This window comes from Camarhynchus parvulus, chromosome 2 (genome assembly GCF_901933205.1).
Source record: "Camarhynchus parvulus chromosome 2, STF_HiC, whole genome shotgun sequence".
NCBI classification, from domain to species: domain Eukaryota; kingdom Metazoa; phylum Chordata; class Aves; order Passeriformes; family Thraupidae; genus Camarhynchus; species Camarhynchus parvulus.
The window spans coordinates 5,382,377-5,409,988 of record NC_044572.1 but is presented as its reverse complement, the minus strand read 5'-3'; the positions used below and the strand labels follow the sequence as shown (position 1 = coordinate 5,409,988).

Genomic DNA, 27,612 nt, shown 5'->3' with positions numbered 1-27,612 from the left:
GGGTCCTTTTTCCAGCTTATGATGCCCAGAAAAAGGTACCCGGACGTCTGTAACTCTGTTTCTATTGTCTCATATTGTCCTAATCCAAACTGTCCAAATTATTATTACTCTAATTATATTGCTATTTTTACAACTATTTTATTATCATCAAACTTTTAAAATTTTTAAAAACAAGTGATTGGCGTTTTTCGCTATTACCAACAGCCAAAAATGCTGATTTAGTTTATTCAAGTGGGCCCTTCTTATTTCAACACAGGCCTTTGGCTACCACTCGAGACGAGGCAAAGCGGGACGAACACACTTCAGCAGCACCAGGAGGTGAATAGGGACGAAGAAAGACCAGCAGGATGCGGAAAGAGACAGACCTGACCCGCCCTGGGGCCGGGCTGAGGCGGCGCCTCATGAGGCGGCAACATGGCGGGCACGGCGTGAGGGCGGGAACGACGGACACGCCCCCATTGGCCGCGCCCCCTTGGCCACGCCCACTCCTGCCGCTCGCATATAAAAGCCTCGCGCGGGCCGGGTGAGGGGGCCGGCACTTCCGGTCGGACATGACGCCACAGTGTCAACATGCAAGATGGCGGCGCATCACCGGCAGAACACGGCGGGGCGGCGGAAAGTGCAGGTGAGGGCGCGGCGGGGCCGGCACGGCTCAAAGGGAGCCCGGAGCCTCGCGGGCCGCGCCAGCGGCCGCAGGGTGTCAGCCCTTGGGGGTTTCTGTGGCAGCGCACTCGCCTCCTCTCGCACAGCCGCGCTGCGCTGAGGGGAGGCAGCGCCGCACGCCCCCGGGGTCTCTCCCCCGCCTCCGCCGGCCGAGGGGGAGAGCGGCCGCCTGAGGCAGCGCGAGGAGGGAGCTGCTGCTCGCTGCCCAACCCGGCCGGGCTCTGCAGCCCGCGGGAGGCAGAGCTGAAGCAGCTCGGATCAGAAGCGGCGGAGCACGGGGGGAGAGCAAGAGAACGATGCCCCCAGATCTGCTTTGGTGGAATGGGAGTTCCCAGCAGCGACAGAGCTGCGGGTTCCTGTCTCGGCCGTGTCCGGTGCCAGAGTAGGTTTAAGTTAGATATTGGGAAGAAATTATTCGCTGCGAGCATGGTGAGACACTGAAATGGTTTTCCTAGTGAAGCTCTGGATGCTCCATCCCTGGAATTTTTCAAGGCCGGGTTGGACGGGGCTCTGAGCAGCCTGGCCTAGAGGAAGCTGTCTCTGCCCAGGGCAGGGGGTTGGAACTGGGTGACCATCAAGGTCCCTTCCAAGCCAAACCATTCCATGATTCTGTGATCTGCTTTGCATCATATTTCTGCTTAGTTTCTGTAAAATACTCTGTCCCTTTTCACACGTGAGCAAGGAGCAGGGTTTTTTCTTCTCAAGTTTCATAAGTATTCCTTTCCAGCTCCAGGCAGCATTTGTTGAAGGGAGCCCATGGCACAGACAGTCAGGTGGGTGTAGACTTTCCCAGCACACTTGAGGAAGAATTAAACCCTGTGGTGTGGGCCCAAGTGTAGCTACAATTGGATTGTTGTAGCCTTGGTGGAGACTGGAATAACTAAAGTGTGTATAAAAAGTCAAGACTTTAACAGTTAAAGTCATTAAAATTGGTTTATTTTATGGTTCTCAATGCTTTTCTTCTTGTTTGTGATACTGCCTGCCCTTTAGATGTTTTTATAGCTTTCACTGTGGAAAAGATTTAATGCTTTATCAATGTGCAAAGCTGCCTAGTGGCAAGTGCCAGTTTCAGCTGTACCTATCCAGTGGGATCAAATGAAATATTGATTAGGCTTGAAATAGCATTAGGAGCTTTCAAAACAGAGATGGGCTTGATTTTTGACATTTCATTTATCACACAGAGGAAATGGGCATCTTTTAGAGCATTTAGTGATTTCTGTGGTTAAGGGAAGCACTCTTTCAGTTCTATATAAAGAATTGCCTTGCCTTGACAGAAAAAAGTTGGATATGCTTTAAAATATAAAGAATGCCTGTACTGTGAACAAGGTTTTTGCAGGTTACACCCCTAAGGAGGGGGATTTTATTGTACCTTGATATTTGTTTGATGCACTCCTATTTATGAAGTAGTATTTCCCTGACAGCAGCATGCATCAAAGAGCTCACTGTTTCCTTTTGTCATTACTACTTCTTGTTCTCCAAGCATTGCTTAGCTCAAAAGTTTGTTTTTACAGGTGGTTTTGTGCTGGTTTATGATGTTTTGTCTGTTCTCATTGTGCTGTGTGGTGTTTTTTTCACCTCGTGTACTAATGACACTTGATGTACATGACACTGGTCTGTGTCTCAGCAGTGCACTGTGAGTTTACATCCAGATTGGTTGTGTTTCCCAGAGAAGCTTCCCAGCCCTGGAAGTGCTCAAGACCAGCTTGGACAGGGCTTGAAGCAACCTGGCATAATGGAAAGTGTCCCTGCCCATTGCAGGGGGTGAAATGAGAGCATCTGTAAAGTCCCTTCCAACCCAAACCATTCCATGATAAACATTTATAAAGCTTAACTAGAAGCTGCATTTTTTTCTTGACTCTTATTATTTCACCTGCTTGGTTAGTGACAGGACTTTGTTCAAGTAAAGGAGTTTTAAGTGGCTGTTTTATCCATCAGCTGCAAATGAAAAAATAAAACCCCTCATGATTTATTTTAATTCCCAATAGCTGAGCATTTAGGGTGCTTCTACAGAGAGTTTTTGAAAGTGAGACAGAGTTGGAGAAATTTGTTCCAAACCTATGAGGATGGAAGAAGAGGCTTTTACAAAAGACACCTCTTAGGCATGAAGGAACATTGATTTCTTACATGGCAGGAGAGCTGGTTGAAGTTTATGGAAATCAGAACTATTATTAGCTTAGATGCACCTGTTCTACTGGTAAGCAAAGCCATCCAAAATAGTCAGTTTAGGGTGCTTCTGCATATAATTTTAGTTTCTGATGGTTTAATCAGAGTGGATATTTTAGGCCTCAAAATAAATTCCATGCAGAGAAAAAGAAAAGTAGTTAAACTCTTTAAATGGGAGTCAGGCATTTGAAGTGTCCAGTGGAAGGTGTTTGTGAAGCTTAGCCCTGCCTTTCTGAAGGCTGCAGGAGTGAGCTTGGGTGATTTGAGTGATTTGGGAAGGCAGTGAGGGTGCAGGGGTGTGTCAGACACTGATTTGGGAAGGCAGTGAGGGTGCAGGGGTGTGTCAGACACTGATTTGGGAAGGAGTGAGGGTGCAGGGGTGTGTCAGACCCTGATTTGGGAAGGCAGTGAGGGTGCAGGGGTGTGTCAGACCCTGATTTGGGAAGGCAGTGAGGGTGCAGGGGTGTGTCAGACACTGATTTGGGAAGGAGTGAGGGTGCAGGGGTGTGTCAGACACTGATTTGGGAAGGAGTGAGGGTGCAGGGGTGTGTCAGACATTGATTTAGGAAGGCAGTGAGGGTGCAGGGGTGTGTCAGACATTGATTTAGGAAGTCAGTGAGGATGCAGGGGTGTGTCAGACACTGATTTGGGAAGTCAGTGAGGATGCAGGGCTGTGTCAGACACTGATTTGGGAAGGAGGAGGATGCAGGGCTGTGTCAGACACTGATTTGGGAAGGAGGAGGATGCAGGGCTGTGTCAGATGCTGCTGTTGGCCATGTGCTGCAGCTTTCAGATGTTGTCCTGGCAGTCAAATCAAGGTGAAGCTTTCCCTGCAGATGCCTTGAAGGAGCTGCCCTGGAGGAGTTGCACTGTAACTGCTCTCCCAAACTTGCTCCCTGGCCAGAATAAATTTCCCCCCAAACTCAAAACAACACATGAGAATTGTGCCATATAAGGATCAGCATCCTTACAATATGATTGCATGAATTTTAAGTACTTTTTAACTTTAAGTCTTGTACAGAGTAAGAAATCTCATTCTCCATCCCTGGGAGTGCCCAAGGCCAGGTTGGATGGGCCTTTGAGCAACTTGGTCTACTGGAAGGTGTCCCTGCCTGTGGCAGTGCTTGGAATAAAATGATCTTTAAGGTTCCTTCCAACCCAAACCATTGTGATCTTTTTGAACTGATTTTGTCATATTTGTGCACTAATACTGCAGCTTACTAGATGTGATATGTTATTTTTACATTTCATACATAATAAATGTAAAATTATAATTCTGAATATTTATTTATTTCATATATAATACTTAAGCAAACACACAGCCAGTATGTTGATTCCATCGTAAAAAGACAAAATGAGCTTCTTAATGACTTTCATTACTTTTATTCTGGAGCCTAGGTAAAAATTCAAATAGTCTCCTTAATTAAAAGCCATGTGTTTAGGAATACATATGCTCCACCAAGATATTAAAGCAATATTCTTTTTTTTTTCCTTGGTATTTCACTGCTGCTTATCTCATTCTTGATGCAATTCAGATCTCATAGAACCCTCCCATGATTTGGAGAAATACCTTTTTATTTTTTGTTTATAATTGTTCACTTAGAAACAAGGAATGAGTGTCCTCAGAGTTCAGCTGGTTACTGTTTCCTCCATGTGGTTTGGTGGGATGTTTTAAAAGCAGATTTTACCCATCTGGGAAGATAAAATCTGTTATAATGCATGTAATGTAATAAGGTAACATGACCCCACATCAGTTGATACAAGTGTTTCCTGCACGGATAAGTGGAAGTCCTGCAAGGAATTCATTTGGCTTTGTTTGCCAAAATGTATCTGTGGGCAGTAGCTTTATGTCTGGAGCTCTTAGGTAGTCATTAAAATGATTACTCCTGATCCATTTAGGCTCCTGAATCCCATAAACTCTTTCTAATGAGTGGATGTTTGTGCACTGCTGCTGTGAAATATTCTTACTCATTCTGGGAGCTTATAAGAGCTGCAGCAGTGTCAATGGCAAAGCTTTGGTTGTTAGTAAAATATTTCCCATGACACAAGCCCTGCTCCTCCCAGCCAGTGTGGCAGGAAAGCCCTGCTGATCTGTAGCCCAATTTTTGTGTCTGTGGTTTGCTCTGTGCTCTGCTGGAAAAGGCACAGGAGGGATGTGCCTGGTCCAAGGAGCAAATGCCACTGAGGTCTCAGAGCCCTCACTTCTGGGGTCTCTACACCCCTTTCCAGGCAGAACCCAGTGCTTTGTCTTCAGTGATAAGATCTGTGTGCTTCAGGAACAGAGGTTTTATCACAGCAGTTTCTCCTCAGCCAGAACTTCACTGCATTTATATTGTTTAAATATGTTTGTGTACACACAGGCTTGAAAATATACTTTGGTTTTGTATTTGTTTTGTATACTTACTAAATCTTCTAATATTTAAGTCTATGCTGAGTGTCACTCAAAAACCCAACCAAACAAAAAAGCACTTTTCTCACCTTTTTCTCCTCAAATAAGAACATAATGGACAAACACATGTGGGTTTTCAGCAATCTTCCTCTGTTCTTTGTGAATGTTTTGGTTTTGTGGACTTGGCTGTGTGTCCACCACTCTTACACAAGTTTCAGCTCTTCTAGTCAACTTGCTGTTGCTTTTATTGATACATTTTACGTTCCCCATGCATTTCAACCGCTTCCAACAGATTTTATGGAGCCCCTAATTTTTCCTTCTATGTTAGTATGGAGTTAATGCATTTAAGTACAAGCCTGGATGCTTCTGGTGTGATACCTCCCTTTCCAAAGGGTTCCATGTGGTGTGCAACAAATGTCTCATGGGGTTGTTTTTAGTTCACCCACATGTGCTGTGTGTCTTGTTCTAGTTTTGTTAATACGTAAGATGTTGATTTCAGCCCCAGTGCCTGGTTACCAGGAATGGACCGGTCAATATTTATTATTTTGGATGAGCAAGTACTTAATGAATTTATTTTCAGTGTAAACAGCTCACAGTTACTTGGATATCATTAGGTCTCCAAAATGAGTTGGAGAGTGCATTTTTTGCTGTAGTCCTTTTCAGCTCATACTGTTTTCAGGATAAATAGTTTGCCTTGTCCATAGCCAGCTGCTCAAATTGCAGTCTTCATTTGAAGTGTTGGTGATGTGTCCCATCAAGTTGCTGACCACAGAAGAATTTTCTTTGTTTGTCCTTGTAGTATCAGAAATTTAAAAAAAATTAAGAAGTCCTTATTTAATTTGGATTAGAATTACTTTTATGATTGAAAACTATCTGCCATGGTTTCTCCCCACGACATGGAGGAAGTTATCATTACCTAATAAAATAGGAATTTCTTTTACTTACTGTTAGTCCTTCAATTTTTAAGACAGTTTATCAGGACAAGTATGCTATTCCTTCTGTGGACAGTAAATAACACTTTGTAAAAATCTGAGGAGAGACAAAAATAACTGGTTGAATTCTGTGCACAGTAGCAGTCACTGATGGGAAATTTTGTATCAAGATCTTTTTGTTGTTTTGCCGTATTTTTTTACATCAAAGATCTCTTGTATTTACACCAAAAAACAGAACACAAGATTTGAATCTTGTTTAATTCTGTTACAGCAGAGTTATTTACTCCAGTTTGTCACAGGGAGAAAGAAAGATGATGTTGGGTTTCCTGGTCAATTTCTGCTGAGATCCAGTTCAGATCTACCAGGGAACAATAACATTGAAACAATATAACCCCTCTCTTTATCCCAGTTCTTTTAAAATGAAAACAATACTTGCCAAGAGATGTTTGACTGAATTAATATGTGGAAGTCATTAAAGGCAATAGAGGGCAAATTAACTTTTGACTATTTCAGTTCTGTTGCTAATGAGAAATGGTTGTCAGTCTCCTCTGATCATGTCTTTTTGTGAGGGTAAAACAGCATTTGGTTGAGCTGACTTTAATTTCATCAAGATTAATGTAAAAGTATGACTCAATTTCCAAAATCCTGTGAAAGTTTTAATCATGCATGAAAAGTACCTTGTTTACTAAAGTAAGCCATCATTTGGGGATTTTTTTTCATTTTTAAATATTTATGGCTGTGTTTTCCTTGACTTCTTTTAAACTGAAAAGAAGTAGTATCATTATGTGCAAAAAGCATCACTGTTATCATGCTTAGGTGACTAACATAGTTTGACAATCTAACTTATGAGTGGAATGAAGAGCTCTTAAATTGTACCTGAAAATATAACAAATATGGGAGGTGACTGACAGGGGAGGAACAAATCTGAAAATTGAGGATTTCTCCAAGAATATCCTGATAGCATTTGGGAAAACAAGGGGTGGAGGGCCCTGCTGATCTTGAGCCTGATACTGTGTTAGGAAAATATTGTTCTCTCTAATGAATAACATTAAATTTGATCTACTGACCTCTAGGTTTTTCTCTTAGCTGGTCACATGTAGTATTTTTAATTAAGTGTTTTCGTTGGTTTTATTCAAAGAATTTGGCAGCAACATGAAGTTGATGGGCATCCCTTTGCCTTGTGTTGGAATAATGTTAAACCCTGACTTTTGTACACATAATCTGTGTGGGTCTTTCAGCAATAGAGCCATGATGTGATTAAGCCCAGATAAGGAGTGGCACATAGATCTTGCTCTCTGCATCTCACAAAGAAATAATACCTCAAGTGCTTGAAGTGCTTTAACAGAACACTTCTGTGTGGTTGGTGGCGTCTCCTTGCAGCAGCATCTCTGGAGCTGTGTATAGGTGGAAACTTGAGCATGGAGACTGATAATGTTATGGATGAGTCTGGAATGGGTGGGAGAAGCTGAAAGTATTGGAAATGAGGACACACTTTAAAACTGGAAGAGCTGTGATAGTAAAAGGGCTGAGAGTGGTCTCTAAGAGCATTGGGGGTATAATAATACACTTATGTATGTGTACTGTACATATGCAATTATGTATTATGTACATCACATCATTGTGTGATGAAGGACTTGTGGAATGCTAATGGAGAGTGCAGAGGCAGGAGGATTCAGGAGGCTCTTAATTTTGGTCCTTCAGTGTTGGTCTGTAGAGCTGCTGCAGTTGTTTCTCAACCAGGGAAGAGCACTGGACATGTGTCTTCTGGAAGCATCAGTGCTCTGGCTGTGCTGCCTGAGGATGGGATAATTTGATGGAAGTATTTCCCATATTCACCAAATGGACCTGTCAACTCTCATGGTACAGAATCTGAGCTGCTGTAAAATACTTCTGTGATAAGGACCAGTGAACATCTTAATATGTTGGATTTATTTTGTGTCACTGAGATCTGAACTGGAAAACATTTTCTTTATACTACTTTAACACAGTTACTGGAGTGAAAAATTGATTTCAGATCTCTAGCCCATGACTACTCCTTGTAAGCATTTTCAAAACACTGGTGCTTGTGTATCCAGAGGATTCCTGTTTTCAGCAGGTTTGATTACACCAAGCATGAAATTTTACCTTGTTCTGATTATATTTTATAGAATCTGGCAGGATGCATAACTGGCATCTTCCCCTCCTTTTCCCTCAGTGTGAGGGCTTTCCTCAGAGTGGTGTGTAAATGCAGGGATCAGGAAAGTGAGTGCAGTTGCTCTGAAGAAACTGCGGTGTCTTAGAATTGTGTTTACTGAACACTAATAATGGAGATTGCTGTGGCCTTTCAGGGTCTCCTGAAATTTCCTTTTAGTTTTTCTGAACAAATCCATGAAATAACCTTTACACACAGTACTGTCAAACACGGAAGGAAAGAAACTAGTGGAATAATTTGTCTAAAAGAGCACTAAGAGTTTGAGTTTCTTACTATATTGGCAGGTAGGCAGTTCTTAAAGAATGGGTTTAAAATTAGTAGTGACACCTATTGAATTTGTATCTGCAGTCTTTCAGTGCTTTGTAAGCCATGGTGACCATATCCTCTCCTTTGTGAGACTGGGAAATACTGGCATTGCAGCTATGGAAACTGTGGAACCCACTTGGGAAGTGACACACAGACTCAGTGTGTTGTGTAAGATCATCCAGAATGTGCACACACAGCAGGGAATTGAACTGAGGATTCTCTGGGTCTAACTGAGCTTAAGTTGCAATGATTAAAATAATCTACTGGGCTCCAGCTGAATCTTCTCTGACTGTTCCCCATTTTTGGGGGCAAATGACTTTGGTGGTGCTGGTAACTCTCAAACTGACAGACAATGCTTGTAAAACTCTTTGTGTTTTCTGCTCAAGAACCTTACAAAGATGAAATTAGATGCTCAGATTTTATGGCCATGTCAGTATCTTAATACCATAATTGGATTTGTGCAAATGTGTTTTAGGTTTCCTATGTGATTAGAGATGAAGTGGAGAAGTACAACCGGAACGGGGTAAATGCGCTTCAGCTGGACCCAGCATTAAACAGACTCTTCACGGCAGGGCGGGACTCCATCATAAGGATATGGAGTGTCAATCAGCACAAGGTCAGTCAGGACAGCCTTCCTGGGTCTAAACCTACTTTTTTTCCAAGTTATCCTGCTGGTAAGCTGCCTACAGGGCTGTACGTGATGCTTTTTTTTAACAGCTGCCAATTATTGTGATCACAGAATCCATTTGATATTGTTCATACTGTGGTATCTTACATAACTGTGTAGTTCTCACAAAAAGGGTTCTGGGAGAGCGATTTCAAACAACTCTGCACTAGGAAACTTTGAATCCATATGCAGGTTGAAGAAGGTACCACAACAGGATGTGATAGTCACAATCTTCTCCATTGGTGATGAGCTTATTTTTTATTAATTTGCAGCAAGACCCTTATATAGCATCTATGGAACATCACACAGACTGGGTAAATGACATTGTGCTCTGCTGCAATGGCAAAACATGTAAGTACTTAAAAGTTTCAGAACTGCAGTATTCAGAAACTGTATACAAGTAAATTATCTGCTGCTTTAATTATTTTGCATCTTTTCTTAGTGCGTAAAATTAATTTGTGATGTATATTTTAATTTTGGTAAATAGTGTAAGCAGCTGTTCTAATGAAAATTGAAATGTTATATGAATTGTTTTAATCTCTTTTGAAAAACAAATTAGAGTAGTACGAATATGCTTTAAAGTAATATATAAGCCATTAAAATTTAGTCTTTATTCTTTCCAATTTAGTGATATCTGCTTCTTCAGATACTACTGTTAAAGTGTGGAATGCACATAAGGGATTTTGCATGTCAACACTAAGGACGCATAAGGTGAAAAACATTATCTGTAAATACTGTGTGTGATCAGTGCCATTCTTACAATTAGTAAGATGTAGACTTCAAAAGGATAACATTGATTCATATTGTTACATTTATTTTATTGTAGGACTATGTGAAAGCCTTAGCATATGCAAAAGATAAGGAGCTGGTAGCATCTGCTGGGCTGGACAGACAGATATTCCTCTGGGATGTAAATACTCTCACAGCACTGACTGCCTCAAATAATACTGTCACAAGTAGGTACCTGGGGAGGGGAGGCAAATGCAATCCATTTTATTGTGTAGCATAATCTGTGAGGTCATTTTAAAACTATGGATGCCTTTTTCTGTCTGAACATAAAAAATGGACAAGAAATTTGAACAGGGGGTTTGTATGCATTCAGTCCATTTGTGTGTTATGTAATAGCTGGAAATCTAGAGCAGCCAACTGTCCTGGCATTTAGAATAGAGGACAAGTCTCTTTGAACTGTTTCTCCTGAACTGTGACATGCTGGTTTCTCTGAAACTTCAACTTGTGAAGATTTTAGCCTCTCAACCAGCCTTTTATAGAAATGTTCTGTTAGCTTGTTTGTTCCTACATTTTTGGTGTTCTGTGATTTGGGGTTGGTTTTTTGTTTGTATAGATGCTGAAAAAACAGGAAGTACAGCTCCTAAAGTAGGATTTGATTCATTTGTCAAATCTGTCAGAAGAATAGTTACTAGATAAACTAGACTAAAAAGCACACAGAGTAACAGAAAGCACTGATTACATATAAGGATAACAGACTGGTGAGATCTAACTCACTGCAGATTGGAAGGCAAGGAGAAACTGTAGGTTCTACTCATCAGGGTTTATTCTCAATGTCACCCTCATCTTTTAGGAAGTCACCTGTCCTGCTTCTCTCTCCCAGAAAGGCATTATAGAATATAGGGTTATAGAATATCTTGAATTGCAAGGGACCCTCAAGGATCATTGCGTCCAGTTCCTGTCCCTACATGGGACAATCCCAAAAATGTCACCCTGTGCCTGAGACTGTTGTCCAAATGCTCCTGGGGTCTGGCAGCCTTGGGGCTGTGACAGTGCCCTGGGGAGCCTGTTCAGTGTCTCACCATCCTCTGGGGGAAGAACCTCTTCATGATTTCCAGCCTAAACCCCCCTGACACAAGTTTCTCCACTGTGACAAAATGTGATATCAAATTGATATTAGGTTACAAATCCTGTGTTGGAAAGTTAGCTCCATCATATAAATAAATCACTGTGTGAAGTTTCACATTTTTACTGGCCATGCAGTTTGTTGCTATTCTCAGCCTTCTTGGCAGAGTGATGGTATGGATTTGAGGCTTGATGAAATGCCTGATTGTGCTCTCTAAATAGATGATTTTCATTTGCTGTGTCTGTGCTTTTCTGAGTTGAGGGACTGGTACTTTAATCTCCAAAAGGGAGTTAGGCTGGTTGGTATGGAATTCCTCAGCTCCCATGGTAGGTGTGATGCTAAGGAGCTGCCATATGGTTTTCACAAGTGCAGAGGTAGCATCCCTGCTCAAATAACACATTTCAGTGCTGCAGTGTAACTTCTCTGCATTTCTGCTGAGCTAGAAGGGCCTCTAATACAAAATGTAGTATTTTACTGTTACTTGGCTTAGAAAAAAAATCAGTGCACTTAAATCCAAATGCTGTGTGTTACAGGATCACAAAGAAGTGTCATATTCCAATGACATAGTTGAGCAAGGGTAGCTTGATGGCTCTGGCACCGAACTGTGGTGCCAAAATTGTAATGGCCATAAATCTGAGGGGTTACTTTGTTTTTATGCAGCAGTAGATTAAGAATTGGAATGGGGTTTTCCCAGCACTATGCTGACTATAGTCTTTCTGAAAGCAACTCTATATATGGGGCAGAGTGGCACTATTTTCACAATTCAAGGAGTATTAAAATACCAGGTTTGAGTAAATAAGTATCTTTTTTGAATAACAGCATTAAAATTGAAAATGTGCATTTTATTTTGAAATAGCTTCTTCCCTGAGTGGGAACAAAGACTCAATCTACAGCCTTGCAATGAATCAAATGGGAACAGTTATTGTATCAGGGTCCACTGAAAAGGTAAGCAAAATTTGGTGGGGTTCATTTCTCTTCAGTTCAATTTCAGTATAAAGAGACAATTTTATTCATTTTCCATGTCATGTCTGTAACAGCTTTTGTGTTTTCAATAGTGAGGGCAGACACTTCTCTTAAGTGGGAGTGCAAGTGTAGGATACAAATCCTGCCTCAGTCTGAAGATGTGATGTATCTATAGAGCTTTAATACATAGGGGAGACAATCAGATCATCTTGTGTAACCCTCTTTGTCAGGGATCATTACATTTCCCCACAAGAGCTCTGATTTTGAGGACACATGACTCAGATGATTATCAAAACTGAAGCAGTTGCTGCAGGTAGGAGAAAAGGTGCCAGCAATTTGCAAGATCCCTGCAGGAGGTGGGAAATGAAGTGAGCTAGTGAAGCTCAAGTGTTCCCAAGAGACAGCCCTTGCTCTTTGTTAAGGAAGGTAAAACAGGCTTAAATCTTTGAGTTGGTTTTTTTACCTAATCTAACCTTGAGAGAATTTTATTTCCAAGACAATATAAAACAGAAAATAGGATACACCAGTGAAGCATCTGAGAGGATTCTCAGAAGCACATTTTATGCCCACATCACACTGTCCTGTTTCCAGTCACTTCCTTTCTTTATTTCTTTATGACAGAAGAAGCCAGAACAAATTAAATTAAAATCAAGGGAAGATCACATCTGATTATTAGAGCTGCATGAGATATAGTTATGTCTGTCTTGTTAAAACATATTTTCAGTGATGAATGTCCACATGTTTGAAATAAGGGTTGATTCATTTGGGAAGGCCTAATTTCTGCAGAGGTAGCACGTTGGTGGGAAGAATGGTGTTAACATCATTTATCCAATGTCTGTTCCCATAGGTTCTAAGGGTGTGGGATCCAAGGACTTGTGCAAAACTGATGAAACTCAAAGGGCACACAGACAATGTCAAAGCTTTGTTGTTGAACAGAGATGGCACCCAGGTATGTGCTTTAACCTGAGACAAAGGCATTTTACAGAGAGCAGAAAAAAGCCATTAGTCCATTTCAATGTACTTATTTAGTGTCATAGATTACAAATATTTAGTGGCTGAGGGGGGGAGGTTGATGGGTGAAAGATGTTTTAATTATATATTAATCTAGGTGTGCAGTGGGTTTACATAAAATACTGGAAATCATGACTAGAGCTGCTACCTGTTTAGCAACATTTTAGAGGAAAAATATAACTGTATAAATGATGAAACCTTTTTATGGGGGAAAAATATTTTGAAATCCTTAACTAGCTGTTTGATTGAAATGTGCTGGTTGTTGCTCAGTGTCTTTCAGGCAGCTCTGACGGGACGATCCGCCTGTGGTCCCTTGGGCAGCAGAGGTGCATAGCCACGTACAGAGTCCATGATGAGGGTGTTTGGGCTCTGCAGGTCAATGAAGCCTTCACTCATATTTATTCAGGAGGAAGAGACAGAAAGATTTATTGTACAGATCTAAGAAATCCTGATATCAGGGTGCTGATCTGTGAAGAAAAGGCACCAGTTCTTAAGGTAATTGACTTTAATTCAGTGAATCATAGAATGTCTGAGGTTAGGAGTGATGGCTGAAGATCATCTGGTCCATTTCTCTGCCCTGCCCAAGAGCACTGGATGGGTTTTCAACCGGTTTTCAACCAGTTTTTGATCCCCATCAAGGTGGGGTTTGAGTATCTCCAAGAATGGAGAATTCACAACTTGTGCCAGTGTTCTGTCACTCTCACAATATAAAAGGATAATTGCATGTTTTCTCATGAAACAGTGGCTTGAGGTATAAATTGATTAAAGAATTCACATTGGCCAACAAGTGTTTACTATACCACATCTTCAGCAGATTGGCTTTGTCTCCTAAATTGCATCTGAAGTTTAATTGCCTAAAGAAGATGGATGCCGGCAGCTCCTGAAAATGTGCAAATTTGAATATTACTGGAATTGAATATGCTTCACACATGAGAAGTTGAGTTTATCAGACTCTAGTACAGTTTTAAGAAACGGAGCTGGCATTGCCAGGGTTTTGTAAAAAAGTGGATTTTTCTTAGCAGCAGCAGCATATGTGCACAGGACTGTTTTAGAATCTGTTACATACTCATGGCAACCAGGAGTAAAGTTGTCTGTGGGTTTTTTTGAATACCTAAACATGATATTTGCATGCACAAGTCTGAATCTTTCAAAGAGGCTGTGTTTTGAATTTTTTTGCTGTCTCTAACTTCAGTGACATGACTTTGGAACCTGCAGGTATATAAGGAGTGGGCCATTGAAGCATATGCTAATAGATATGAGCAGCCTGGCTTTCCTTGGGAGTGAATTCTAGCTTAGAGTGTTAAGATAAAATCCTGGATATGTTAATTTAGTTCTGGAAAAGTCAGAATGTGAGATTTCAGTTCAAAATGGAAAATGAAAGTGCTGGTCAGCTGTACAAAGGTCAGAAGGGGCCTCTAATCTTGGCTGCAGTGATCTAAGAAATGTAATGTCAGAGCCAAATATATAAAATTCTGCTTTTTCTGTAAGAACTTCTTACATTCTCATTTTAACAGTTTGAAGTGTCTAAATACAAAGTAATTGAGAAAATACTGTACAATGAAACTGTCCATTAGGCAAAATTTCATCATGCTGGAAGTAACTCTAACTACTGTGTTAATACTTATTGCATCTATTATTGCCTATGTCTAGAATTCATTTGTTGAATACTTGTAATAATTCCTCTGGATTTTCAGAAGTTTCATCTTTGCTACTTTTCATTTCAACGTTGGATTTCTACAGTAAACTGAAAGTAGTGCTGTTTCTGAGATGCTCTCACTTATAGGAGTGGTTCTATACAAGACAATACTAATTATCAAAGGGAAGCTAAGTGAAGCATGACTGAAAGTTTGTTTTATTATTTAGATGGAACTGGATAGATCAGCTGATCCTCCTCCAGCACTTTGGGTAGCAACAACTAAATCCTCTGTGAATAAGTGGGTAAGTGATACATTTTACAGTCTGTGAGTACTTGAGTAGGCATGGGATTTGGATGTACTGTGATGTGTAAGTTTTCTTTAAAATAAATCATAAAATACTAACATTGAAATTGCTCAAAAGGTATGAAGCTTTGAATTACTTTCTTTGCTCTGTGTTTATGATGCTTTTAGAAATAAATTCTATTTCTTGGAACCGGGTAGGTAACATCTACATAGCAGCATGAACTATCAGTTGTTACTCACAGATAAAAGCAGAGTTTTTAGATGATTATGAATGTCTCATTTTCTTTCTTTTTTCAGACTTTGAAGGGAATCCATAATTTTAGAGCTTCAGGAGATTATGATAATGATTGTACCAATCCCATACCACCCCTGTGTACACAGCCTGACCAAGTTATAAAAGGTAAACAGCTGTTTTGCAGAGGACCTTGTAAAACCTGTTATCTTTAGCACAAGTGATAGAGCGTTAAGATGGACTAAGTTTTTTAAAAACTTGATACTATGATTTCAACCAGAACAATGTGGTTATTGTCTATCCACTGTTGGTTACAGTTAAAATTATGTTTAAACCTTGGTGGTGTCCAAGATTTACACAAAAAGTGAAAGCAAAGAACGGGATATGTCATGTCATGCAATTTAATTTAATGTGATATTAGAAAAAAATGACAGTAGTAGTAACCTTAATTCTTGTTTGTTTTCCAGGGGGTGCTAGTATTATTCAGTGCCACATTCTTAATGACAAGAGGCACATATTAACCAAAGACACAAATAATAATGTGGCATACTGGGATGTCTTGAAGGTAAGGATTAATTTCAGATTTTTTATTGTTGGATGAGTAATTATTTTGTGCCAATTTTATATATACATTTTTAGTGTTTGAGATTTTTGTTGTAGAAAGTAAATCATTTTTCTGTCTCAGGATTTCATGCAAGGTTTGTCTTTTGAAAAAGGAGGGGGCATTTCTGAGCTTTTTTGTGGCTTTCCCTGATGTGAGGCTGATACCTGCACACATCTAAGTTCAATCCAGTATTGCCATCTGCATTCTCCTGAAGTTCAGACCCTTGAATTTTTCCCAGGAAATAGTAATGTGTGTTTTGATGGGGTTTTCTTTCAAAGAGGGCTTGTGCTTACTGGTAACTCAGGAAGGCAGGAAAATGAACAGAAGGAAGCCTGGCTCCTGCCCGGTGTTGCCTGGGGAGACTTGGTGTGACATTTCTTGATGTTGCTTTACCCAGTGATTGCTCAGAGGAGAGGGGAAAGAGTGCAGAGAGAAAGGACTCAAATCTCACATCAGTGAGTTGGTCATCAATTTATTCTCTGGCAAAAGCCTGTTTAAATTCTAAATATTTTCTTCTTCTTGAGCTATGCAGTGCAGCAGCCAAGATCAGTAATGAGGTAAAGCATGCTCAGCCAACTTACTGAGTTGTTGAATGAAGCAAAAAAGAGATTAGGTTGGAGGATATAGGTTTATGCTAAAAATTATCTAGATTCTTTTTGGAAAAGTTTTCTTTATTTCAGTCTGTATTTAAGTGTGCAATGTTAGATCTCAGGACCAAAGTTAAATGCTAATGTTAATTTTTACTTTCATTCAGATATTTTTTTCTTAGTAAGGCTGTGGGAAGTGTCACTTGACATGTGTTTAAATACACATTCACTGTAGAGGTGAGATGATTTGCCAGATCAGAGTATTGCTCCCTGCACTTGAAAACTGAGACTTTATTGAGGATGCTGGAGAAAGAGAGGGAGGTTTTCCTACCTGAAGCTGCACCCTTCAGTCTTTGCTTCCTGTAACTTTTCCTGGATTTTGTGGGAATAAATTCCAAGGTTGCAGTCCTTAGTGTTTGCCTAAAACAAGTATTTCAGGTTGACTTTGCAAGTGGATTATAATAATTTGGATTTTAACAGAATTACTTAAAGGACTTCTAAAGTAAAAGTATGAAAAAACTAGAAATAAAGCATCTGCAGAGAAATTCATTCACTGCTGTTCCCATTACAGTAGTTGAGCTGAATTTGTTGCTTGATGTGCTGGAAATACTGGTGTTTGATGGAGTACTGAAATATTGGTACTGATGGGGAAAAAATGACAGGGGGTATTAGAAGACAGCAATCTACTCTGTGTAGGGAAAATATTTTGTAATAATCTGAAGTAATATTTCCAGACTCCTCTACTGGCTTGATGCCACTACCTCAGAGATAAATGAAGAATAAAAATTACTTACAATATAAATGACTGCTTGACTTTTTAAAAAAGATTTAACTTTTAACTTGGATGTTTTTGGACTGCAGTGCTCAGGGAGAGATCATAAGTCACAATCATTCCAAGTGTGTATGAAAATCAAGGAAAAGTCTTGAGGTGTTGCTATGACTCACTACTTGTACATTTCCTTTGGTGAGCAGGCTTGTAAAGTTGAAGACCTTGGGAAAGTAGATTTTGAAGAAGAAATTAAGAAGAGATTTAAAATGGTTTATGTGCCAAACTGGTTCTCAGTGGACTTGAAAACCGGGGTGAGATACAGCACCTTCATCTGTTGTTTTAATGTCATGTTTCACTGCTTTTCATATATTGTTTGCTCAAAAAGGTTTTAGTTTGTTAACTTTCGAAGAACATTCATTGCTTTTCTGATGGATTAAATTTATTTTCAAGTAAAACAGCAGATTTTGCTTTTTAATAATTGGAATAACAGATTTGTTTTAATTAATTTGTGGTATAGTCCACCAGTATAATTATGAATTAATACCGTTTGGTAAACAAAGTGTGCTGTCATGCTTTCAGAAATTCTTTGGTTTGTAGGAGCAAAGTTAAAAATTTATAGACTTAGTTAATCCCAAACAACTATTATATCCCTCATGGTCTTTTGCCAACAGATGTTGACAATTACTTTGGATGAAAGTGACTGCTTTGCTGCCTGGGTTTCAGCAAAGGATGCTGGATTTAGCAGTCCCGATGGTTCTGATCCAAAATGTAAGTCTTAACTAATAGTAGTGGTTTGTTTCAACAAAGAAATCAGAATAAATTCCAGTATTATATGTTTTGAAGTATTCCAGTGCCACCTATGTCAGTATCTGGTTGGGATTTTGAGGTTTTCTTAATACTAAATTCTGTAACATATTCTCCAAAGAAAGTATTTCCTTTTTTTCTGAAACAGTCTTCTTCAGGGTTTATGTTTAATTTTGTTTTAAACTTTTAAGATGCAAAAGGGAAAAAGTAATTATAACCTAATGTAGAGAATGTTAAAGCACAAGAGTGATCCAACAGCAGGGATTCTAAAATCAGCTTTTCCTGAAAGATTGTAACATGCAGCTCTCAGATTGTGACAAGCAGATTTCTGTGCCCATAAATAGTTTGCTTTGGGAACAGGCCTGCTCAAACTCATGGGGAATTTTCAGCTGTGGATCAAATGGACATTATTGTATTGCCCATGGTTTTTTGTGTGATTGAAGTTCTGCCTCACTGTGTGTTGACAGTAAACCTTGGAGGGCTTCTGCTGCAAGCACTTCTGGAATATTGGCCTAGAACACATATCAATCCAATGGATGAAGAAGAAAATGAGATAAACCATGGTCAGTATTTTAATATTTTCTTTTTTTATTACTTTTTCCATGTTTCTTAAACAGATACATTTGTTGTCTTACACCTATCTCTCTGTGCATTATAGACTTCATGTTTTTTAGCACTTCTGAATTTGCTTTACACTAGAAAGTGTGTTGTACGTCTGAAAGTATCAGCAAAAATCTTCAGTCGGTCTGTGAAAAAAAGTAGGTGAAAAAATGATTCTGAAGTTACAGAAACATGATGAAAAACATTGATGAAAAACAATTACTGGCAAACTGAGGCTTGACTTGGAAAAGAAACACTAGATAATGACAGTAAATAGCAATAATTCAGTTATCCAACATTAGCAAGTATTCTCTTGACATAATTCCAGTTTTCTTCTAGGTATTGTGAACAAAATAAAAGCTTGATTGGAAAAAATACGTTCAGTGTAATAATACATGAAGTAGCTCCATAGAAAACTCCTTAAAGTGGTGTTTAAGGCAATAATGCTAAATATAATCAGGCCTTAGATGAAAGCCACGTGAAATGTAAGGTAGAGGCTGAATTTGGCAAAATAAGACTCTTGTAACTCCTGAGTTGGAACTCAATTCAACCCAGGTCAGAGTTAACTGAAGTCTCATTTTTGGTGATTAAGAAACTACTTTCTGTAGATAGATGATGAAATTAAGAAAACTGTACATTCAGCATATCTCACTGCTTTGTGACAAGACTGTGCCAAGAATTAGTTGCTCTCTTCTTTCAAAACTGGCCTCCAAGGAGGTTTAGAACTCTTGGCAGACTCTTCTGGATCCAGCTGCTGATTCTCAGACTGTTGTGTATTGACAGTTTGCAGCTTAGAGCCAGACAAGATTTGAGAAGTGTCACTCACAGGCTTTTGTGGTGTTGGATTATTGATGCTACACTGCTTATTCTTGTGTAGAGGTATGGATTAGTGCAATGTTTGGAGCACTCCCAACAGAATATTTTCATTGCCTTTCCAAAAGAAAAAAAATAGGAGACTGGCACTGAGCAGTGACTTGAGAAGGTGAAGTGTACCTGTTGGACACTGGCATTTTTGTAGAGATACAAATTTAAATAAACACAAATTATTTTGTCTTTATTTGCAGTGTTATTCCTCTCAATTGTTCAGAGAAGTGTTATGAAAAAATCTTTCAAACTATAGAATTTTTCACTTGCTGTAACTTCAGTATCATGTTTACCCCTTCCAATACAGATTTTCTTTTTTTGTTTCTTTGCATGTTACAATTTCTGACTATTCTTTGCCTGCATATGTTTCTCTTTAGAAAGCTGAGGAATCATTCATCTCATCAGTCTATGCCATTTAAATTTCTTAATATTGCTTGAATTCAACATCTCTTCAAATACAGTAATGAGGTGTTACAGTGTAATGGAGATGATTTTTCCCAAGTGCAAGTCAGGCATCCAGATTCTTCTACATTGTTTCAAGATACCCACTGATTAGAAGCTGCTCTGCTCAAGAGGTGTATAAATAATGCTGATTTTTCTTTAATCTTGTCCTATCCACCTGATATGGAATCAGTTTCTTCAGTCTTTGAAGAACCATACTGCTGTAATTAGCTATAATAAATTGAATTTATAACACAGGAAGTTCAAGGCGCTGTGAGTCTGAGCTTTCCTAGTAGGTTGTTTTGACATCTGGCAAATCCAGGTAGAAGAGCAGTGCAAACAACCTTTCAGAGTTCTGTACTGTCACTCTAGAGGGAAGAACAGTCTTGTCTCAGCAGAGTCTCTTTACTTGATTCCTAATTTTACTATTGTTCAGTTTGACAGAAAAAAGTGGGGAAAAAACCTCATGATTGGGTTTTGACTCTTGAACGTTTTCCTTTTTTCACAGGCTTTTGAAATAGGCCTGCCACAAACCTGTATTGATCTTGTTACTCTCCAGGGGTTTTTTTAATATACTTGTTATATCTTGGAAATGGGGATTTTCTTGGTTTTCATGAAGCTTATGATCTTAGTAATTTACAAAATGCATCTGCTGTAAGTGGAATGTGTGCCCAGTTTTAAGGCCTAGTGCAGTCTCACTGCTGTTTTATGTGTTGTTTTTTTCCCAACAGTGAATGGGGAGCAGGAGAACAGAGTCCAGAAGGGAAATGGATACTTCCAAGTGCCACCACATACACCAGTTATTTTTGGTGAGGCTGGAGGACGCACTTTGTTCAGGTATAAAAACTTACAAATATAAATTCAGTGACTGAGCAATCCCTTTCTTAGTGCAAGCAGGAATGTTATCAGAAATGTTCTTTGGCTCTGTTTGTACATTTAAGACATGTCATTGTCCAGCTGAGCATGTGAGTTTGAGCATCAGCAAGGTGGGGGGTTTTGAAGCAGTAAGAGTTGTGTATAGTCCTTAGTTGTGTGTGATATTTTTGGGTGCCCTCTTTCTGCAAACTGATAAATTAAACTGTGTTTTAGAATGAAATTGTGCTACTTTAGATTGTGTGTTGTGCTGATCTGAGGATGAATTATTCAGGAGCTGCTGCTCACTAGAGAATTGGCTTCTGCTCCCAAAATTAGTTGATAAATCCAGTAGAAGGTTCTAATCTCTGGCAGGGAGAAACACAGGTTCTGTATTGCAATATGTGTACTGGTTACCCTTCTATTTCTTCTCATGCTACATTGAAAAGGCCAACTGTGATATGTGATACATCTGAGACAGTTTAATAGTGCTGCAAAACAAGTGCTGAGCTTGCAAACATTGTGAATTGTTTGACATTTACTGGCATAGAGGATTTTAAATTTAAGGGGTAGGGCATGTTTGATTTGTTAGTTTTGTCTCCCAGGCTGAACAGGCCCCAAATGATGTAACTTTAGTCAGTGAAACAGGGAAACCATTTTCAGCTTGGAAAACTGACTTTTTTTCCTACAGTGTCAATGTATTTATGTTGTACCTGGGGCTTAGTATTTGCCTGCATTGTGATCTTCCCTCTTACATAGCTGCTCCTGCTCCTCAAGAGAACACTGGAAAGACCCCACTGGAGGGAGCAAGCCATGTTTATGGGACCTAAAAGGTGGTTTGCAGGACTCTGACAAAATACCTAAATGCAATTTATAAAATGAAATGTGGCTTTTTTGCATCACTGCATGTGCACATTTCCTAAAGCTGGTTTTATTCTTTCCTTCAAGTGAGGGCTTAGCAGATGCTTTACATGCAAAGCTCATTTTTTCTCAAGGAGGAGAGAATTGCTTTATGCCAGGTGCCTTTCCCATTCTCCTGACAGTTCTGTACTTCAACACACAAACATAACTCAATCCAGAGCAAAGTGCTTTTATATATTTTCTGTGTCATAGCTGTAGTCTCCTGAGATCCTACTCTCTGTTGCTGGGATCTGTCTTCCTACAGCTCCTTCTGCTCTTCACAGAAAATAAATAATCTCTTCCCCAGTAAGTTCATGATCCTAACAGAGTTCAGGCTCTCTGCCCATTAAAAGGGCAGAACCTCTCCTGAAAGCTTTTTAATGCAAATGGCAATAATTGTTGTTACAATAAAGGTTATTTCTTTGTGTCTCAGGTTGCTGTGTCGGGATTCGGGTGGTGAAACTGAATCCATGCTTCTTAATGAAACAGTGCCACAATGGGTAATTGACATCACTGTGGATGTAAGTATTGGGTGTATAAGTTTGGCTTCTTTTAGTTTTTTTTAAGATGTAGTACAATTACCTTTGCAGTATCTGAAATGACATTTTAAATTTTTGCTGTGTTTGTATTTAAAATAAGCGCTTTCAACATCTGTAATCAAGATCCTTTGAGATGTATCATTTTTGATGTTTCTAGTTAAAGTACTTCTTGCTCAATTTCTTTTGACAGACTGTCTTAGATAAAGAATTCAAAGTCCTGTGCATAATTGGTATCCTTTCCTAGTGAGGAACTCAGGAATAGAGAATATACTTCATATTGCTGCTGTCTTTTGATACTATCTAATTGCCTTTGAAATAAATGATAATTTGTATTCAAAAGCTAGATGATCTGTGCATCATCTAAATTGAAGTGTCTCAGGAGTATGAGTAATTTGAAAGTTAACTGTGGTGGGGATGTTGATTAGGAACCTCTCATGAGTTTTGATAATTAGAAGCTGAATATACTTCACATAACAGCTGCTGCAAATAGGAGCTGATAATGGTTCATCCTAAATTAACTCTTCTGAAACTTGTTTTTTTCTAGAAAAATATGCCCAAGTTCAATAAGATTCCCTTCTACCTCCAGCCTCATTCATCATCAGGGGCAAAAACTCTAAAAAAGTAAGTAATGCAAATATAACTATCAACATTGAATATCCAAATTGCAGAAAAAAACCCCTGCAAGCTCAGGGGAAAAAAAAAAAACACCAAACACCAAAAAAACCCACCAAATCAATTCTCTGATTTTTCCAGAGAATTGTTTTGTGCTTGATGGATTTGTAGAAGTTCTTAGTCACTTAGCAGCATTGCTCTAAAGCACTAAGTTATATCAGAATATTTAAAAGCACTGTGGATTTGGGTTCAACAGGCAGTTGTGCAAGTTTATGCTAAGAAATGTCTAAGAACTACCTACTGAAATGGGACTTTGTCTTTTGTGGTATTTAATCAGAAAACAGATGAATTTATAGATTGTTACTCTGTTCAGAACCACAGCTTTGTTTCCTGTTGCTAACAGAGATGAATAATTGCTTTTTGAAAAGGGATGAGTAGGGAATGCAAGCTAGTTTGCCAGTCACATGAGCTGTAACTGGCAGCTGGTCTTTTGAATATCTCAACTACTTTTGAGTTTTTTGCTGTGTGACTCTTTGGCTAAGTTGCTGTTATGATCATGGCATTCTGGATGATCCTGATAATTTACTACTAGACAATATAAAGATGATCTCTGTGTAGTTGCATAGTTTGCTACAGCTAAGGAAGGAGATGTGAAGATAAGAAATACAGTTTGTTTCTCAAGTTTTATCCTGACAAAGTTCTCTAACTCCTATAGAGACCGGCTGTCAGCCAGTGACATGCTTCAGGTGAGAAAGGTGATGGAACATGTGTATGAGAAAATCATCAACTTGGACAATGAGTCTCAGACAACGAGCTCCTCCAACAATGAGAAAGCAGGAGAACAAGAAAAGGAGGAGGACATTGCTGTGCTAGCAGAGGAGAAGATTGAACTTCTGTGCCAGGACCAGGTAAGTTCCCTGTGATCAAAACCAGGCTCTAGCAGTGAAATGGTTGTGAATTTTTGAGTTCTGAGCTTGAAATACTCTGCAGATTACCTCTTAACTTTAAAACTAAGTAAATGTTTTGACAGTGTTAACTTAGTGCTGACATGAGTTTCTGACAGTTGCAGATAGGCAAATGAAGGAATTTTCATAATAAACCTGTTTAATTTGGTGTGGCATGGGGCCCTTACAGAGTTACTTGCTCATAGTCAACAAATGGCCTTAATACAATTCCATAGAGTTGTATTTTTAGCATTTCTGGAATTTTTGAGTTCTGCTTTTTTGTCAGTTTTCAAAATTGGTCCGAAACCACTAATTGCCTAATAAGTGTAATGGAGATTAGGCACTGAGGACGTGGTTGTAATCTGAAGTTACATGTTATTCTGCTAAAATCTTTCAGTAATGCATCGGGCTCAGTTGCTAATTGAAAAATCTGAGCTTTTGCATCGTGTGGTATTTTCTGGGATCCCCCGTGGCAGGAAGGAAATGATGAATCTGACTCCATGTTCTTAGAAGGCTAATTTATTATTTTATGGTATTATATTATTTTAAAGAATGCTATACTAAAACTATACTAAAGAATAGAGAAAGGATACCGACAGAAGGCTTCACAAGATACTAATGAAAAACCTGTGACTCTCTCCTGAGTTCTGACACAGCTGGACTGTGATTGGTCATTAGGTAAAAACAATTCCTATGAAACCAATCAAACAATGACCAGTTGGTAAACAATGTCCAAACCACATTCCAAAGCAGCAAAACGCAGGAAAAGCGGATCAGATAATTATTGTTTTCATTTTTCTCTGAGGCTTCTCAGCTTCCCAGGAGAAGAAATCCTGGTGAAGGGATTTTTCAGAAAATATGATGGTAACAGCATGGCTCACCTTGGTATCAGTTTTCAGTTTGGTTTGCTTTGTTTTTTTTTTTTTAATTTCTGCCAGCCTAGCAGAATTGTTGAGTAAAAGCTGCCTTTTTGCTGTGTAGGTTTTGGACCCCAACATGGACCTTCGAACTGTCAAGCACTTCATCTGGAAGAGTGGCGGGGACCTGACGCTTCACTACCGCCAGAAATCGACGTGAGGGCAGCGCGGATCCAGAGCAGCCATCTCTGACTTGACCTTGCTGTGCTGGTTCCAAGAGTAGTTCTAGAGCAGCCCTGAACCCCTAAGGTAGATGAGACTTCTAATGCCTCAGTATGGATGGGAAGTAAACATTTAATTGAAGTGACTAATAGACCTGTAATATAGAGGAAAAAAAAAATCTATATGACTTAAACTAAAGTCTGTCCTAGTCTCAGTCAGTGAGATGGGAGGTCCCTGAGTGGTTTGTGTTGTGTGAGGTGTACAGAGAGTGGATGATAACCCAGTGCAGACTTTTGCTTCCTCCTTTTTGCTTTTGGTTTTTTTTCAGAACATAATCCCCTCATCTGCTCGTGCTCGGTATCAAACAGGTTTGGCCGTATTAGTCACTGTTCACAATGTAATTAAGAACTGCACACGAGGTATTTTTAGTACATTCCATTCATAAAGTTCCAGCAATGATTTCTCACAGGTTACTTAAGCATTTCTACCACTAAAAGAAATTTGGAAAAAAAAACCACCAGAAAATAGGTATTGCATACTTGAATGAATGGGCCCATTTAATTGCAAACCAAGGGTTATTAACATGAGAATTGTTTTAATTGCTTTAGAGAGCTGTTGACATGCAAGATAAGAACACTAGAAAAATATCAGAGCAATGTGAGTCCAGTGATGCTGTGCATCATAATAGAGTGAACATGCTTTGCAGCAACTTAGAGATTTTTTTTTCTAAATATATATAACTTCTTCCTGCACTGTGTCCTAGGTGTTCTAAAGACACACTAGTCTAATTTTTGGTAACTGTGCTCCAAAAGTGTGTGACATTTTGTTAAAACTTCAAACCATTCTGATTATAACTTCATATGTTCAATGTTAAACTTTAAAAACTTCTCAGCAGATTTCATATTCATGAGATAAAAATATTGATTCTTCTTTTCTGAGGTTTTATATGCAATTGTTCTTTTGTTAGAGATTTATGCAGATCTTGTTTTCACTGCTATTTCTAAAAATCTGTGACTGTCATAGGCTTACGGTAATCTTTTATAGAAGTTTAACTTATTGGGGGGAGGGAGGGTAAGGGCCTTTCAGCTTTTTGTGAGGAAAATGTGGGGATATCCCAGAAAACCGTTTGTAGCCAGATTTGAGCAAATTACAAACCCTCATAGAGAAATGGTTTAAAAATTACTCTTGTCTGAAGCAGAAGCACAAGTGCCTTCAAGGGGCAGTATAATATTGGAGTTTCTTCAGGAGACACATGCTCTAACCCTTCCTGTATCTTGTGATCAAGATTTAGGTTGAGGCCTAAGGAAAGTCCCAATAAATTGTATTACTGGGATTGTATTGGTCAGACAAAAAGTAAAGTATTTTTCATCATGTTTTATTTGAAAAAATAGTCAAAATATAGTCAAAATAGTCATTGCCTTCTGCACTTTAAACCCAGCAAAGCAAATTCATTGCTTAGACAAAACCATGGTTCAGAATTAAGCTAGCATGTCTTTTCCCATCTTTTGAGATTCAGGTTCAGTTTTCTATCCCCATTTCTGTGTATGCTTAGTTTGACACAACTGTGCTTTAACTGCACATTTTTAGTGCTGTTTGTGAATTAAATGGTTAAACAGAACTGTAACTTTTATTGGTAATCTGTCCTGACTTGTATTTATTACTAGCAAGGGTCTTTGTCTGTTCCAATAGGCACTGTTTGGGTTATGTTTTGTTTCCTGGTTGTCTTCCTGTCCTATTGTATACATTGGAGTTGCTCACAGTAATTTTTTGTTTGAAATCAGCCCAAGGTTGTAACTTCCCTTCTGTTTTTTCTTTCTAACCATCCCAAAACACAGTAACAGGAAAGATTAATGGAAGAGTCTGCAATGCCAGAAGGGTAAATGATGTTTCACAGTTGTATAGAATAAAAGGCTTTAGTTAAAATATTTTCAAGTTGTTTTGTGTACTAGATAAATTGTGCCATTTTGGAGCTTGAATTTAACAAAGGGCTTCAGAGTGCTTCAAAGGCTCAAATAATGCAATGGCTGAAGAAATGGCAATGCCTTAGCAGAATCCTGTGAAGATAACCTTGTAATGTGGTTGGATGTAAGAATTTCTGAGGTGAGCAGACCTTCAGATGTGAGCTCTGAGTCCTGTTGAGGGGAGAATGTCACATGGGCAGTGCTGCTTTTGTACCGTGGAAGTATTTTTGTGCTGACAAGTGACCCATGCCAGTTGCTGCTGAGCTGTCTGGGTGTGGAAAGGTTGTAAGAGGCACATGGGAAATCAAACTGGGTTTCCTGATGTTGAAAATGCCAGGACAGAATGCTCAGAGCTTTTGCTGTGGGGATGGTCAGCTGAGCTGCTCTCTCAGAGCACACAGTAATTCAGTGCCCTAATGTGCTCCCAGATTCCCAGCTCTGACTTACATGGTGTATAAAGTGAGAGAAGGGGTTTTTTGCTATTACCTTTAAAATTCTGCCACCTTTTTTGGACTTGTACTGTCTGTAAGAGTCCTGAAGGCAGAAGGAGGAGAGCATTGAGTTTGCAAAAATTAATTAATTTCCAAGTTCATAATAGGAAGGAGTTGTAAATCTGGTGTTTAGTAGTGCAGCCTGTCTCCCAGAAAAGCATTTAAATTTTGTGTGACAGGTAATTTTTTATTCTCTTTAGATGGGCTGGGGCTGAGAACAGGAAAGCTTGGCTCAAAACTTGTAGGTGGAGTGTAA

General features: G+C 39.2%; 1 protein-coding gene across 1 annotated transcript; it reads left to right on the top strand.

The window, feature by feature from the left end:
* The first annotated feature begins 541 nt into the window (after window positions 1-541).
* Window positions 542-26,827, top strand: WDR48 (WD repeat domain 48). The gene is made up of 19 exons (XM_030943350.1): window positions 542-625; window positions 9,120-9,260; window positions 9,584-9,662; window positions 9,940-10,022; window positions 10,138-10,267; window positions 12,020-12,108; window positions 12,974-13,075; window positions 13,408-13,632; window positions 15,001-15,075; window positions 15,375-15,477; window positions 15,777-15,874; window positions 17,473-17,580; window positions 17,941-18,037; window positions 18,541-18,636; window positions 20,710-20,815; window positions 22,164-22,251; window positions 22,814-22,890; window positions 23,597-23,789; window positions 24,807-26,827. The coding sequence occupies exons 1-19, from the start codon at window positions 578-580 to the stop codon at window positions 24,900-24,902; spliced, it is 2,034 nt and encodes a 677-aa protein (XP_030799210.1). The 5' UTR covers window positions 542-577; the 3' UTR covers window positions 24,903-26,827.
* Window positions 26,828-27,612: the final 785 nt, after the last annotated feature.

Coding starts and splice junctions, on each gene's coding strand:
- WDR48 (XM_030943350.1), top strand. CDS start 578: ATGGCGGCGCATCACCGGCAGAACACGGCGGGGCGGCGGAAAGTGCAG. Junction 10,268..12,019: donor CTCAAATAATACTGTCACAA/GTAGGTACCTGG, acceptor ATTTTGAAATAG/CTTCTTCCCTGAGTGGGAAC. Junction 13,633..15,000: donor AAAAGGCACCAGTTCTTAAG/GTAATTGACTTT, acceptor TTTATTATTTAG/ATGGAACTGGATAGATCAGC.